The sequence below is a fragment of the Mauremys reevesii genome, linkage group 4, assembly GCF_016161935.1.
Source record: "Mauremys reevesii isolate NIE-2019 linkage group 4, ASM1616193v1, whole genome shotgun sequence".
Taxonomy (NCBI): domain Eukaryota; kingdom Metazoa; phylum Chordata; order Testudines; family Geoemydidae; genus Mauremys; species Mauremys reevesii.
The window spans coordinates 99,583,659-99,600,439 of NC_052626.1; the positions used below are offsets into that span (position 1 = coordinate 99,583,659).

Sequence of the window (16,781 nt, forward strand, 5' to 3'; positions counted from 1 at the left end):
CTTTTTCTAATTCTAATATATATATATTTTTAGAAGGGGTGACCAAAACTGTATGTAGTATTCAGGGTGTGGGTGTACTATGTATTATATAGTGGCCTTATGATATTTTCTGTCATCTTATCTCTTTCCTAATGGTTCCTAACATTGTTAGCTTTTTTGACTGCCACTGCACTTTGAGAAGATGTTTTCATAGAACTATACACAACAAGTAGAAGATCTCTTTCTGTCTTTATCACAGCTAATTTAGTCTCCACCATTTTGTGTGTGTAGTTGGGATTATATTGTCCAGTATGCACTATTTTGCATTTAACAACGTTGAATTTAATCTGCCATTTTGTTGCCCAGTCATTCAGTTTTGTGAGATCCTTTTGTAACTCTTTGCAGACAGGTTTGAATAACTATCTTGAGTAATTTTGTATCATCAGCAGACTTTGCCACCTCAATGTGTATCCCTTTTATTCAGATCATTTATCAATCTGTTGAACAGCGCAAGTCCCAGTACAGATCTTTGGGGGACCCCGCTATTTACCTTCTCCACTGGGAAAAGTGACCATTTATTCCTACCCATTTTTTCCTATCTTTAAACCAGTTACTGATCCATGGGAGGATCTTCCCTCTTATCCCATGACTGCCTGCTTTGCTTAAGAGTCATTGATGAGGAACCATGTCAAAGGCTTTCTGAAAGTCCAAATATACTACATCCATTGGATCACCCTTGTCCACATGTTTGTTTGACCACCTCAAAAAATTCTAATAGATTTGTGAGGCATGATTTTTCTTTACAAAAGCCATATGACTTTTCCCCAGCGATATGATCTTAATCTATCTAATATTCAGCTCTTTGCTATAGTTTCAACCAGTTTGCCTGGTACTGAAGTTAAGGCTTACCAGCTTGTAAGTGTCAGGATCGCATCTGAAGCCTTTTAAAAAAAAATCATTGTTTCGTTAACTATCCACTAGTTATCTGGTACAGAGGCTGATTTACCGGTAAGTCATAGGTTACACGCCACAGTTAGTAATTCTGCAATTTAATATTTGAGTTCCTTCAGAATGCTTGGGTGAATATCAAGTGGTCCTGGTGACTTATTACTGTTTAATTTACCAATTTGTTCCAAAACCTTCTCTATTAACACTTCAATGTGGGATAGTTCCTCAGATTTGTCACCTAAAAAGAAAGACTCACGTTTGGGACTCTCCCTCACATCCTCTGCAGAGTAAACTGATGCAAAGAATTCATTTAATTTCTCCGCGATGGTCTTGTCTTCCTTGTACTTCCTTTAGTACCCTGATCATCCAGTGCCCCCACTGATTGTTTTTTAGGCTTCTTGCTTCTGATGTAGTTACAAAAACTAAACAGCAATTTAATTTAATGAAAACACAATAAGTACCTCGAGTGCCTGGACTTAAATGGTGCTAGTATCCTCATTTAAGTCCAGGCACTCAAGTTCACCCATCTTAATATTTTTGTTAAGTTTCTTTTATATGGGGATTTTTATTGTTTTATATTTTCCCAGTTGGGATAATCTGAGTACAGATATGAGTAAATAATTTATTACCAAAGTCTTAAATATATTTTTTTAACTTTCGACTAAGGATAAGCATAAAAGTGCTGAATACAAGGACAGGATAGTTTTATTTTCAGGTTAATGGCAGGAAAAGGTCTGTTGTTTTGATTCTCAGGGTACCTTTTGTGTTTTCATTAAATGTTGTATGAGTTTACACCGTTGACAAACAATGGTCAGAAAAGCTACTCATGGTTTATTTGTGCTACAAGTCCTTTAACTAAAAAGTGTTCTCACCATTTTACTCCTACCCCCGCACAGAGCTAAAACAGAAAAAATTGGGAAATTGATTGTTTTTAAAGCTACAAAAGGAGCAATTCACAGCTTGGTTAATCTGGGACATAAGTCAGGGATGTAAAGCTGATGTGCAGTTCAGTAACTCATTTGTTACCAGGAGCTCATGTCATCAGTGCTTTGGGCTATCTGTTAAGTACTGGATAGAACTGAAGACGTTGGATTAGAGCTATGATGCCCTGAACATACATACCTGAAAGACTGCTTCCTTCCCTGTTCTATAGTACCACAGTTTTGATCAATGGAGATGTCTGTGCTGGAGACTCACTGGTATAGGAGAGGGTACTGCTGGCCGGGCATTTGCTGTGAGGGCTGCTAAGCTTTGGAACTCATTGAATTCCCTGCTCTGACTTTCAGGGCATGCTGTGAGGCATTTGGTTTTCTCTAGCTGGGAGGGGATTGGAAGGCTGTGTTGGGTGATCTTCCAGGTATTTTTTTTGCTGCTGTGTTACTATTAGTAGGTTTGGCTATGTTAATTAAGGGTTAGATGGAGGAAGATTACAGGAGTGGTCTGTTTCATAGTTGTATAGCTATTTGTCAAGGTATACCTAAAGCAAAGGATGGGCCCTCATTTTTAATGGCTATGTGTATAAATCCAAATAAATATTTTTTCTCCTCCCCCCCACCCCCCGTTAGGAAAACACTGGTGCAAACCAGCTGTGTACAAATGCTGTTAGCTGACCTGTTTATGGAATTTCCAACACCAGTGTGAGGGCCTGGCTGTAACATTGCTGGTTATGGATATAAAGTGAAGCTGCAATGTGGCTAATAGTTGGAGCAAATCATGGACAGGAATGTTTTTTATTTAACATTGACTGAAGAAGGGAGCCAGTACAATGAGGGCCAAGAGTATGTGTAAGCGTGTGGACTCACCCCCTGCAGCGGCTCCTGCTGATCTCTGTCGGGAATTAGCTCATCCTGCTTTCAGAGTGCCCTCTGCAGGCCAGTGATCTGCCTTACCACTGCTGCTGGGGTGCTGCCTCCTGGCAGTAACCCCTTTCTCTCAGGATCTCCCACCCAGGGGGAACCCTCACCACTACCCCCACCTTGTCTCAGTGTAAGGCTACTGCCAGTCACCAACTAGCCCCTGTTCCCTGGGGCAGACTGCAGTGTATGCTACTCATCACTGGCAAGGGGTTTTTTGGGCCTGCTGCCTCGGCCTACCCATGGGCTGCCCCCTGCAACTCCTGTATCCAGTTTGGCCTTCTATTAGGCTGCAGCCTGGAGACTTTCCAGGCCGGAGCTCCCCGTCTCCCTTGGCCTTTCCCCAGCCCTGCTCCAATCTAGGTACTCTCTTCTCCGTTCTCTCCCTAAAGGCAGAGAGAGACTCTTTGGGCTCCTGGCTCGCAGCCTCTTATAGTGGGGCATGGCCGCAGCTCTACCTACTTCCCCCAATCAGCCCAGTGGTTGCTTTCTCCTGCCACAGCTCTTTCCTAGGGCTGTTTTAAGCCCCTCAGGGCAGGAGTGGGTGTCCACCCCGCTACAGTACTTTTTTCATAGATTGATTTTTGTTAATTTTTTTTCAAACTATCATCTTCTTGGGTCTGTGACTACCATATACATAAACTTTGATGAAATCTGTTTACAAAATTAATGTAATAAACAAGGATAACAAGATAGGCACTGAAGATGTGAAAGAAGATTTATTACAGCGTAAGAAGCTATATGAAAAAATGTCTGTCTTGGGAGAGTAAGCTCTGAAGAAGTCTTTTACTTAGGGGCTTTGCATTGATACCAGGCAAACCTCATGATGCTCAAAGTTTTCTGAACTTCTCCGACTGTATTTTAGATTAATAAAACCATAACCTTTTTTCCCTCTCATTCCCGCCCAGTTTTTTTTTCCAAAGGCGATTCAATTTTTAGTATTTTTTTTTGCCCTAGCTAAATGGAAGTGTATGCTCTGCCTTGGCATAGAAGAACTCCTCGCATCCAAAAGTTAGGCTAGTGCCAAGTGAATACCCAGTAAGCAGTGTATATACTGTATTTATTGCTTCATTGGATTTTTTCTTTCTGCTCTGCTCTTTTTTTAGTCTATCCAACATGAACATGCATTCACATGTAATTTGTGCAAGGCAAATTTTAAACCTATGAAGCTGGAGGATGGATCTTATTAGGCAAGTTGATTTTGCCCATCCCTAATTGACATTCCAGGTCTTCAAATGCCAGAAAATTGAAGCTACCCTTCTAGTATAACAGGGTATGTCTATACTGCAATTAAAAACCCACAATTGGCTCGTGCCAGCTTCAGTCTTGCCAGGCTCAAGCCAAAGGGTTGTTTAATTATGGTGTAGATGTCCCTACGAGGTGTGTGTGGAGGGTCCGAAAGCTGCGTTGCAGCCTGAGCCCAAACATCTACACCACAATCAAACAGCCCCTTAGCTCAAGTCCCATGAGTCCGAGGCAGCTGGCAAGGGTCAGCTGCAGGTTTTTAATTGCAGTGTAAACATATGCACAGAGATCACACTGTCTTATATTTGTTTAAGATATGGACAATTACTGTATGCAGGCCTTGGAAATGGTGATCCAAAATGGTGAATATGTGTTCATCTTTTTTTTTAAATAAAGAGTTAAAAATGCCCATTTTAAGCTTCTGTGAACTAGATAGTTATTTTCTTCATCTGTTTCAAAACTCACATTCTGAAGGAAAGTGATGGTAGTGCCAGTACATAGGGCAAATGATTCCTTACTATTATTGATATGATGCTCAATAAACTGATTTGGATTATGATAGCTATGATTCCCACATGGAGAGCATAGTTCTGAACTGGGAATAAAAGTAAGTGTAGAATGCAAGCAGTGTAATGAGATTGCCAATTGGCACCTGATATGTTTATTGAGCCCTGGGAGTTACTAGAGTGATGTGGCTTTGAATCTGTGTGATTGTAGCTGACAAGGGTATCTCCCTAGTTTCCATTTGAAAAGTGGCTGTCTTTTAAATCTGACATCATACTGAGAAAACATTGATTTCTTTGGAATGATTTAAATCACCAGTAGGCTACAGATCTTTCAGAGGGAGAAAGCAAAGTAGAAGCTTTTACTGTATGACTGTAAATAAGAGTCTTTCATTGTACTTGGACTAGTTTGACCTTAAAAAACAGTTCCCACTATAAGCAAGAGCTATTTGCATTGTCCTCAAAACCCAGACAGCAGGGGTAGCCTTGGTCCTGTACTTTCACAATATAACCATCCTGCCTCTCAAGAGCCTGCCTGGGAGATGTTTTTCAGATTATGAAATCTGAGGTACAGATTATGTTACTCACTGCATTTGGTACACTGCTCTGATAAGGTAGCGGAAAATCACCCTTGAACATCTAATTGCTTGATTTTTGCGGAGGTGGGGTTTTTAATGCATAAGCAGGTGTTGCACAGAAACTAGACCCATTGAAAACATAGGATTGTGAATTTATGAAGCATGAATTCTTTCTTGGATACGTAGAAGGCTATTAGGGGAGGGATGAATAAAATTCAGGCTCACCTTCCATTTTTTAATAATACTGTTTATTAAAATTTTACACAGGGATAATACAAAACAAAAATGTCAGGTAATTATACATCCATGAAAAATAAAACATGACACCATGGTTACTAATGCATCAAAAATGTAAAATATGCAATGCTGTTGCATAAAAATCTTGATCTAATACCTCGTACAAATTATCTTATTACACATTAAATCCAGGCTGGAAAGAAAGCTTTGAATTTTGAGGAAGTAAATGAACCTAATCATCAATAATGAGAATAGGCTGGAAATCTAGCCAAGAAGACAATAAGACACTTGATTTTTAACTGCCCAGATTCATGCTGTCCCAAGAGGCAGGGGATGGATTCTATCCATCCATACTTTTATTCTCAGTGTCAGAAACAAGAAGGGCCTTACTTTAAGCAAACCTCATGAGTCTATTGTGCCTTTTATATCATGACTTTGAAACTAGCATGACGTGACTGAATTAGAACAGGGATGAACGTGCTTGATGCATGTTAAAAGAAAAATTGTCTACAAATATGTATTAGCAATGGTCTTGAGCTAAAACCCACACGTCTCAATTTAGAAATAGTTTGGCTCTCTGGGCCAAACTTCTTGGCTCACCTAAGGAAGAATAGATATGTATTATATAATACATCAGAGAGAGACTCAGTTGTGGGCAGGGTGATATCTTTTTGCATACGTAAGCACACAGTGAACTAGGGAATCTGCTTGAGATGGCAAGAGTTCACTCTCTCTGACTGATCCTTCTTTTTTCTTCACTGGCAACATCCTGTGAAACAAAGATGTCACCAGCTTCAAGACAAATCTCTGGATTCTTCTTGTGATTTAACTGCACAAAAGCTTAGTCATCATATTAGTCACTGGCCTGTTGTACACCATTTCTTTGTCAGATTAATGTTGTTGGTATTATTATTTGTTTGTATTACAGCAGGGCCCAGATGCCCCATAATGGCCTGATTTGGGGATTGTACTGACACATAGTAAGAAGCAGTCACTGCCCCAAATTGCTTAGCGTCTGACAGATATACCAGGCAAAGTGTGGAAGAAAGGAAGTAGTATAATCCACATTTTTATAAATAGGGAATTGAAGACTATTAATCTAGAGTTGGTAACTTCAGTGAAGTTTTCAAGAGATGGTGACAACACAGGACACAGTCTCCACAAGGCTGTTCCTTTGGGGATGTGATTATGTGCCTCCCCCCCGCCCATGTAATGCTTATAAAAGACCTAATAAAATCAGCCATGTTATGGGCGGGGGCTGTGTGAATTCCTCAGTATAGTTCTGTGACAACACCTTAGTCCTGACCTGTTTGAGCCTTCAGCCTCTCTTCAGCAAAGACTGCCTGTCATGCCAAACTCTGTGATGTTTTGGTGATGTGCATGAAGTGGAACTAATATGGAGATATTACATTTATTTTCACTTGAAACCCAAGCTGGGTCTCCACAGATGAAAATGTGCTTGATAAACTGCTTTTGCCCTATTATGAACTCGTGACGGGTGAACCTTAAAATGTTTAGGTGGGTGGGCTAAGTTAGATATCTCAAGTCTGAACACTTATCTGGAGCCTCTGGGATTCAAGAAAACAGCTTTTGAGTTTTCAACACAGATGCACTTGCGAGCATATAATTCTAGAAAGGGGCTTTGTTACTCTTGTTTCACTATCCTTTGAGTTCTCTCTCACCCTGCTCTCACGCTCTCTTTCTCAGGCAATTCCTCCACATGTGGAAGAAGGCAAGTATAGATCGCATACATGCAACCCTCCCACTTTGCAGTTCCACTGTGCATTGCTTATCACTCCTGTTTAGGGAATAATGCTTACCCTGTTTTAGTGTGCAGGAGCAGGTGCAGGAACCACAAGTTGTTGAAGTTTATGTAGTGCTGCATTTGATCACAGAAGCCAAACATGAGTGCGGAGAAAACCCCAGAGACACCCTTTTAGGAATAAACAATCTCCTTGCTTCTTTCCTGACTTTGGATTCACTTAACATATTTATTTTACTGCATGTTACACCAGTTTCTTTGTAATAGTATCAGTATTGCCAACTTCAAGCATTCAAAAATCATGAATCAATCCCGCCCCAAATCATGAAATTGTCTTAAATCATGAGATTTCAAAAATATTACAGTTTGAGTTCTTTTTCTTTGTGATCTGGTTTCTGAGCCTTTAGACTGCACTCAGGTCATGTTTTCAAGTTTTGCTCTGCAGCCATAAAGACTAGAAACTTACATGAGTAACTTAACTTTCGTGTTTTTTAAAAAGTCAGTCTCACGTTACTCCAAGAGCTGAGGCTTTAAGAACAACATCAAGATTTGGCATAAAATCATGAGAGTTGGCAACACTGCAGTATGTAAAAGGCAAAACCAAGTCAGCTTTGCGGTACCACAGTTACAATTAGTGTTCAGTGCTCCACTGTCTTATATTCTCCAGGAACTGAAGGGGGAGCAAATGAGTTTTCCTTGTTTTGTCCAATCCACTGTCAAGAGAGCCTTAAACTGTTTTGTGAGACCTGTGATGTCCTTACTTGCCGCAACTGCCTTCTGACCGAACACAAGGAACACAGGTACCAAACGTGAATTCCTTATTGACCCCACCTAAAAACAGTTAACGTGGCCTCGAAGTTGCAGAGCTGCATTTCTTATCAATATAGTCACCAAAAATCAAGGAAATCACAGGTTAATACAACTTTAATGGGCATGCCAAACTCAATTCACATGCCCTGCACCCAACAGCTTAATACCCAGACGCGCTCACAGACTCTGCAGCTCATACCCTTCCAATTCCAGTATCTACCCAACCTCCATGTGCACAACCAGTTCCTCACAATCAGACTCTAACCTGTATTCTGGCCTTGGCATAGTTAAGACATCTCACCAATAGACGTACTTTTATTTAAAGAGTCAATAATGTATTATTTTTACAAAAAAATATTCTGAGGTCAACATTTTGAGTTTGACTGTGATTGTGAGAAGGTGTGTGCACACCATGGGAAGTTCTTATGTCGAAATTGAAGGAGATTTTTGTGAGGTGAGTCTGTGACTGCTTGGGTACTAATGGGTGGAATACAGAGGTGTTGGGTGTGGGGGGATATCGAGGGTTTGTGATTGGAAGGGAAGGTGGGAGCATGGCAAGGGGTTAGAAGGGAAGCAGAAAAATATGGGAAGCGAGTAAATGTGGGCAATGAAACTGACACATCTGTTTTACTGCAGCCTATATTTGTGCAGACAGTCTGTGTGTTTAGGTGGTAGATGTGGTGTGCATGTGCAAATACAGGATGGGTGCTTTTTGAGGTTTTGGTGCACAATTTTGGATGCTCAGATTGAGGTCCCTTTGAAATGTTTCTATAAATACTAGTTTCTCATCGGTGGAGTCCAGCAGCTCAGGGTGTGAGCTAGTAATATGGCTTGTAAGGTTTGTATGGCATATATTAGCAAATAATTTTTAAAAAAAAAATAAATCCATATGAAATACAAGCCTGGCTTCTCTAACTGTCTGTGTGTGTGTCCCTAGTTGCTCCTCTCCTAAATAGACTGATCCCAACTATGTTTTTAGCTAGGGCTTAGGCACATGCACTTACTTAAGGCAAGACCATGCATGGACCTTTGTGTAGAGGAGAAGAAGGGTGCAAGGACCCATGTAAAAGCCAGGCATAGCTGGAATCTTTGTGGGGGCGTGTAGGGATTGTTCCTTTCCAACTCCCTTGTTGGGGGTTCATAGCCCTCCAGAGGCTGTGGAGGAAAGCCCATTGCTCTGCTCTGTGTGCTCACCAGCAGAGCTTGCTGGCCGCACAGAGAGAAATAGTGAACTTCATCCAGTAAAAGAGCGTAGCAGCAGGTGGAAAATAACAATGGGCAAATTCTTTTGGGATTGGAGCAGCTCCCAGTGTGTCCTGGCAGGCGCAACTGAGCTCTTAATTCTATTCTGATTTATTATTAATCTGCTAAGTAACAACAATGCCTTATTGTTAGCTAGCAAAGAAGGAAAAATATTTAGGGAAGACTTGATGAATGACTAATTTGTGAACAGAACAGGAAACCATGTGAAAACTTCCCTCCTTTCCCAGGTTCATGCATCTTGAAGAGGCTTTGCAAAATCAGAGGGTTATCCTAGAAAATGTAACAGCCAAAGTGGAAGAGAGAAAAACTGGGATGCAGGTCTCAGCTAAACAGATTGAAGACAGGTAACTGTTGCACATGAAAGGAGGTATTCAGTAAAAATCCTATTTCAGCTAAAAATGTAGCTAACCAGTGGTACCTAAAGATGCTAGATTTTTTTTCTTTAAAAGTAGAAAATAATAGGTAGATTAAATATCTCAAATATACATATGCAGTTAAACAGGCAAATATGCCATTTCTCAGTACTACAGGACTGGGGCAGGCTGAAGGAGCATATGACAATTGATTGCAACTTCCAAAGATATTTTGATATTATCTAGTAATACCGAAGTCGAACAGGAAAAGATCAGAGCTATCGATTATGTAAAACTCTAGTACTTGTTTTTTCAAGAAACCTGGCAACCAAGCTGCAATTAAAGACATGAACTTAAGGCCATGTCTACACTAGCACTTATGTTGGCAAAACTTACGTTGCTCAGGAGTGTAAAGAAAACACCTCTCGGAATGACATAAGTTTCGCTGGCATAAGTGGTAGTGTATACAGCGCTATGTTGGCAGGAGAGTTTCTCCCACTGACATAGCTACCGCCACTCGTTCTGAGTGGTTTAATTATATCGATGGGAGAGCTCTCCCGTTGGCATAGAGTGGCTACACGAGAGATCTTACAGTGGCACAGCTTCATTAGTATAGCTGTGCCGCTATAGTGTAAATGTAGCCTAAATGGTGTAACAGTAGAAGATAGTTCATTTTATGAACTGATGTTCAGTTATTTATGCTGGGTTTGTTTGCTCTCAGTCCAATTAATGGAAAAGTTGAGATCACTTTTAAAACCCTCAAACCCATATAAATCCATCTATACTGTAGTGTAGTATGCAGTAATTAATTAGACATTAATTTTTCTGAAGGTAAATTAAACATATTTATTTGAGACTATTGTTTTTCTTTATTTTGCCCTTCTTTTGTCAGTTGTCCATCTGAACCATGTGAGGGTTTCTTGTATGCAGAGGGTAGATGTAGTTTTCTCTGTTCCCTAGGGAGAAGAATAAAGCATGTAGAATATTCTTAGGCTTATCAGGAAATGTCAGTAAACATTAATTTCACTGTACAAACCAAAACCAAAACATTTCCAGCGATGATTATTGAAATTTACAGATTGGCAAAATAAGAAAAATGCTGCTTGAGAACTTATGAGAGTTTGATTTAATTATATTTACTTTGTACATTAAATGGATGAAATTTTTTACAAATATTTAAAAATCATAATTTTGTGCAACTGTGAAAATTTAAATAGATACAAATAAAAATACTTAAAAAATCGATATTATCCATCAAAATTGTAAAAAATAAAATTGAATTCTGCCAGCGTTAAATGTTCTTGACTTGTGCTGTGTATATGAAGCAATTTTAGAGGACCAGTGGGAAAGTGTTTGAGAGCCTGATCTAGTTCCAATAAAATCAGTGGGAATCGTTCCATTAGCTTCAGTGGACGATGGATCAGGCCCTGAGTCTGTTATCAATTCTCAGATCTGTTCTCCTTGCCATTAATAACTATCAAATGCTGAATAAATGGAATGCTGATTGATTCATGAAGGTGTATTTATACTTTCCCCACAGGTTATTTGAAGTAAAACATTTGTACAGAAAAGTGGAAAATCAGATCAAAATGGCCAAGATGGTTTTGATGAGTGAAATCAATAAACGAACAAATACCCTTCTAGAGCAACTTGAGGTAAGTGAGAATGATACCAGTGACACTGAAAATTGGTTTAGCAAGAGAGTTTTTCTGACATCGCCTTGGCAAGTTAAATCCTAACCCCAGCCAGAAGAAAGAATACGTCTTGTGTAAGTTATAGTGTATCAGTTAAACGAAATATTTTTTCTCTCAAACGTAAAATGGGATCATAGTCAGAAAGGTAACTATGAAAAATGGCACGTTATTTGCTCCTTGTGGGCCAGCCATATTTTCATATGTGGTTACAATGTCTGTGCCTACAAAATGCATGGCACCCAGAGATGCCCTTGAATCTATTGCCACTGACTTCCTGTTTTCATGTACCAATGTGGAGTTTGCACAGGCACCTGTTACACCATCCTTTGAATATTAGACTCTCTGGTCCACATTCTGGAAAATGACCTGCAATTCTGGATGCTTCAGCTTTCAGGCATTTTGATACCATCTCTGTGCCTGTCTGTCTATGATACCAATGGGGTTGCTTATGAGCTTAAAGCTGAGCATGTGCTTAAATGCTTTGTTTGATCAGGGCCACAGTGCTCAGCACTTTTCAGGGTTGAGCTCCCGTCGATTCCTGTGGAACTTGGAAGTGTCGGTTGCATAAGAAGGGAACCTATCTGTTAGCTCTGCTGTCTCTTTCTACTTGATGGTTCAAAGAGGTTCCAAATTTTCAGCAAGTGCCCATCCAGACAATGCCTTTTATGATACACACACACTGTATGTAGTAAGTATATCTGAATGCTGGCTAAAGTTATGCAGAACATGCTATTTCTCATTATCACCAGAGAATTACCAGCGAGAGGAAACAGAAGTTGGAGCAACAACTTCAAGGCATCATGGTTTTAAACAGACAGTTTGAACACGTGCAGAACTTTATCAACTGGGCAGTGTGCAGTAAAAACAGCATTCCATTTCTCTTCAGTAAGGAACTGGTAAGAGTAATACCCACTGTCTGAGTGAGAGGAAATTGTGCAGTGGTACAAGATCCAGTAGGGTAACTTAATTAGGAAAATAGTGAATCAGAAAGAAATGGATGGGAGAAGCCTCGTGAACCGCGCAGAAGCCATAAGTCAGGGATCAGGGAGCCCTAAAAAGATAGGAGTCTACCAGGGCACTCCGCACACAAGGCCGGAGTACAGGGGAAAGCCAGATTCAGAATGGGGCTCTTGTTGCCTGCAAATAAAAAATATTTTTGTGCAGCACAAAATATATCTGAACGTTGTCTGCGAGCCGAGGTTAGAGGAGCTTTGTATGATATTAAGCTAAATTCATTCCTGGTCAATGACTCTTTTAAGGATTTAATGTTTCTTCAACATTAAACTATAATGATTTTAAATCTACTGGATGAAACAATGATCCTTTGATTTTTCGCCAGATTGTGTTTCAGATACAGCATTTGCTGGAGACAAATTGTACCACAGAAGTAGGCCCTCCTTGGAAAATCAGATTCACTTGGGACCCTTCTTTCTGGACTAAACAACTGTCCAATTTAGGTAAGAAAAATACAGCATGATGACTATGATTTTCTGCATTAGATAAGTGCTGATAAAGTGCTCAAAGCTGTACTAGACACACAGATAAAGAAAGCCCTTGCCTCAAAGAGCTTTCCTTAGCTTAGTTAAGAAATTGTACAGGGCATGATAGTGTAAAATATAGTGTCTCGTTAAGCCTTATTTCACTGCCATGGGGCACTTCAAACCAGCTGAACAGCAATAAATGTTAAGTATTATTACACTGTGATGTACAGTATATCAGCTGTCCAAGAAAAAAGGTGTCTGAGTGGCGCTGTAGATGTAAAGAACCTACACAGAATACTATGTGATGGTATGTCATTAATAATAAAATCCCCTTTAAAATATGAGGCACCCAGATGGTAAGTGCTGACTTAGTTAGATAAGGTCATGACAAAATATGACCCCTTTGGTTATATGGGAGTTGCACAATTATAAATTATGCAACTGACATTACTTTGGCTTTGCGAAGAGTGGTAGTGGGGGTGTCTTTGTGTAAATTTCACCAATTATGGTCAGAAAACAGAACAGCTAATATGCATGTAACTCAGAGGATTAAAAGACACAGGAAGACATTACAAGTTTTCAGGAACATTCACTTACCTTATTTCATAATGATAATATATAGAATACAATGACATAGCAAGCTGTTTGTGTGCTTTATTATGTAATACAAAAGGTGGGTGTGGTAATACCTTATATGGACACTATAGGACACCCCATAAAAGGTTTAGCCTCACCCACCTTATTTCTCATATCCTGGGACCAATACGGCTAGAACAACTTATGATGTAATGACGTATTCATTTCAAGCTGTTTGCTATATCATTGTGTCCCAATTATTTGAAAGGTTATTATGAGAAGGAAATAAGTGAAGGGTAAGAGATGGACCTGTTAATTCCACTTTTTATTAGAGTACATTAAAACAAAACCCAAACCACAAATTATAAGTTACACTCTGTAGATGCCTTTGTTATTCATGCTATATATTTGATTGACTATAAACATTTAACTGAAATGACATACATTGTAGTAACACTCAATACCAAATTCAAATCATGAGTTTTATCTTTGCCTGTTTTATGCCAAATACTGTTCTGAGCAAACTGGTCCCCATCCTCCCTAGCAAGTGGCAACCTGGTACCATTCCAGTGGCCCTAAAGTCAGCCTAGTCAGCCAGTGGAGGACTCCCTGGGTAGAAAAGAACCACTGTAGCAAGTCCTACAGCATTCCCTCCTATCTTCCACAGAGTGGCCTTAGCTGGGACATCCCTATGCTGCCGGAATAGCCTTGGGACCTGACCAGTGCCTGGCACAGTCAGGATTGGGGGGCACAAAGGTGGCTTAAAGACCATTTTGTTCCCCCCAGACACGCTGCAGTGGATGCACAAGACATGATGGACCTGAGGATCCAGCCTGTTGCATATCTATTTATATAATATATATACATACATTTCATCTTGTGCCTTCCACCTGCTATACATTTGCTGGCTGCAGTAGATTTTTCCAGTTCAGTCTTCTGCAGTAGTAATCCTGTTCAGTCTTCTGATCAAAGATCTGAAAGGTCATTCCTCATCCCATTTAAAGACATTTAACACTAGACTGCATAAAGCACTAGAAAATATACTGCAGGGAATAATCCTATACTTTCAGGGAGATTGACAAGATCACTTCATAGGCCATGTCTGTCTTCTGTGATTTTTATGATTCTCTTCTACATGACATTCATCCAATTTATTTGTCTTACTTTCATTCTGGAAACAAATGTTCTGTGTGCCTATGTTTATGGATGAGAACATATGTTTATACATTAATAAAAAATGGTAGCTTTGGCCACATATATCAGTTAAAATAATGGGAGTTGAGTGACAATTTTTCAAAGAAGTGACTGGTGTTTTAACCATGAGTTCGACTGACATCAGTGGGAATTTGTGATTTAGAATCATGCAAAATTCTTAGAAAATGTATCCTTGATGGTTTTGTTTAGTGGAAAAGATAGAAGAAAATGAGAAGTTATCCTGAAGGGCTTTTTAAACAGGATGTGAGTAATTTCAAAATTGAACCTGAGAAAAAGAAATTGCCTTTGTAGAATTTACCCATAAAGTGGCAAATTAAACAATTTGTCAAGATCCCAGTTCATTGGCTAGGAACAAGTGACGGTAGCAGTTAATTGTAGCAAAAGTAATTGTACTGCTTTCACAGGTAGCTTAACAATGGAAGGTGGACACACTCCTCATTCAGATGTCCCAACCTATGGAAATATACAAGGATTACAGACATCAATGTATCATGGACAACATTCACCAGCGCCACAGCTTGAGGCTATCAATAACCAGTCACATCAGTTTCCACCTCCTGTTCAGTCTCCTACACCAGTGTGTTGCTCCCATTGCTTCAACATTCCTCACATGAATAAGAGTCAGCGTCCTCAGCACCATATGAGCCATCATCAGAATTTTAGACAACCTCTTGAAATGCAGCAGCAGCCGCCACCACATTTTCCACTTCAATACAATGTTCAGCAGCATGAAAAAGAGCATAGGGGCACAGCTCAGCCTTTGAAAATAATGCAGCCTTGTCTAGAGCAGCCATCCCATTCAGAGCAGGATAATGTATCTGGAAGGATGGGAAAACATTTGCAAGCTCAGCAGCCACAGCAGACTCCACATCCAGTTTACATGGTTCCCCCACAAGATATTCATCAGGTTCACTCCGGTCATGTGCAACAATTGCACACACAGCCTGCTTTGCAAACTCCAACTGTGCAAGTGCAGCTTGGTCATCTTCAGAAGCTGAAGCTTAACCACATGCAGCAGCAGCAGCAGCAACCACAGCCATCGCCTCCCACATCAAGTCAGAATGAAAATGCGCATGAACAAGTCATACAACAGAGTTTGGACATAATGCACCACCAGTTTGAACTGGAAGAAATGAAAAAGGATTTGGAGCTTCTCCTTCAGGCTCAAGGGCAACCAAGCTTGCAGCTGAATCAAGCCAAACAACCTCAGCATGTTCAGCAAACCATTGTTGGACAGATAAACTACATAGTGAGGCAACCAGCCCCAGTTCAGCAGCAAATCCAAGATGAAGTGCAACAAGTAAGTTCTCCAGAGCATCCCTTCCCCCCTCAATGCATTTAGTCAGCACTGGCTCAGAGCTTGAGACAGAGATTATAAATGTAGATATTTCAGTGTTATTAACCAAGTTAGATCTGATAGCAGCTTTAGTTGTGAAGCATAACTCAGGTGAGTGTTGAGATTTTGTTTTTTTGAATATGCTAATTAAATGTATGGAAATCACTTTACCACCATTTTGGGTGGCTAAAACTTTATTATTTACAGTACAAGTTATTTTCTTCTTGTGAATATTTGTGTAACAATATGGACTCAAGGCCTCAACTGAGATCAGGGCCCTGTTGTGCTAGGTTCTGTACATAGACAACAAGTAGTAGTTCCTGTTCCAAAGATCTTACATTCTAAATAGACAAGACAAACAAAAGGTGTGAGAAAATAAGTGTTGTTATCCCCATTTTACAGATGGGGAACTGAAGGACAGAGATATTAAATGATCTGCCGAAGATCACACAGGAAGTTTGTTGCAGAGCTCGGAACAGAGCACAGGTCTCCTGAGCCACAGTCCAGAGCCTTAATCACAAAACCACTCTACCTTTCTTTTGCTACATGCAGGGGAGGCCAAACTTACTGACCCTCCGAGCCACATACAATAATCCTCAGAAATTCGAGAGCTGCAAGACATGCACAACCTGCCCCATGGGCCAGTGCCTGCTGGGGTGTGGGGCTAAAGCCCTTACATCCCCCTTCCTGCAGGGCAGAAGCTCCTAGTCCCACCACCCCGCAGCAGGGCAGAAGCTCCTAGTCCCACCACCCCGCAGCAGGGCAGAAGCTCCTAGTCTCACCACCCAGCAGCAGGGCAGAAGCCCCAAGCTCCCCCCACCCAGTCTGGTAGTCAAAGAATGGGGTGTGTGCGGGGGGCTCCATGAGCTGCATTTTAACTGTAAAAGAGCCACATGCAGCTCAGGAGCCACAGTTTGGCCATGCCTGCTACATATCATCAGTAAATGA

At 40.4% G+C, this 16,781-nt stretch overlaps 1 protein-coding gene across 6 annotated transcripts in view; it reads left to right on the plus strand.

The window, feature by feature from the left end:
- Positions 1 to 16,781, plus strand: part of TRIM66 (tripartite motif containing 66) — an 86,371-nt gene that overhangs the window by 41,356 nt on the left and 28,234 nt on the right. For all 6 annotated transcript variants that reach the window (XM_039538826.1, XM_039538823.1, XM_039538824.1 and 3 more), the window contains 6 exons: positions 7,773 to 7,905; positions 9,406 to 9,522; positions 11,072 to 11,186; positions 11,975 to 12,121; positions 12,565 to 12,682; positions 14,902 to 15,797. In XM_039538826.1, the coding sequence (XP_039394760.1) occupies positions 7,773 to 7,905; positions 9,406 to 9,522; positions 11,072 to 11,186; positions 11,975 to 12,121; positions 12,565 to 12,682; positions 14,902 to 15,797 (1,526 nt within the window). The remainder of the gene's footprint in view (positions 1 to 7,772; positions 7,906 to 9,405; positions 9,523 to 11,071; positions 11,187 to 11,974; positions 12,122 to 12,564; positions 12,683 to 14,901; positions 15,798 to 16,781) is intronic.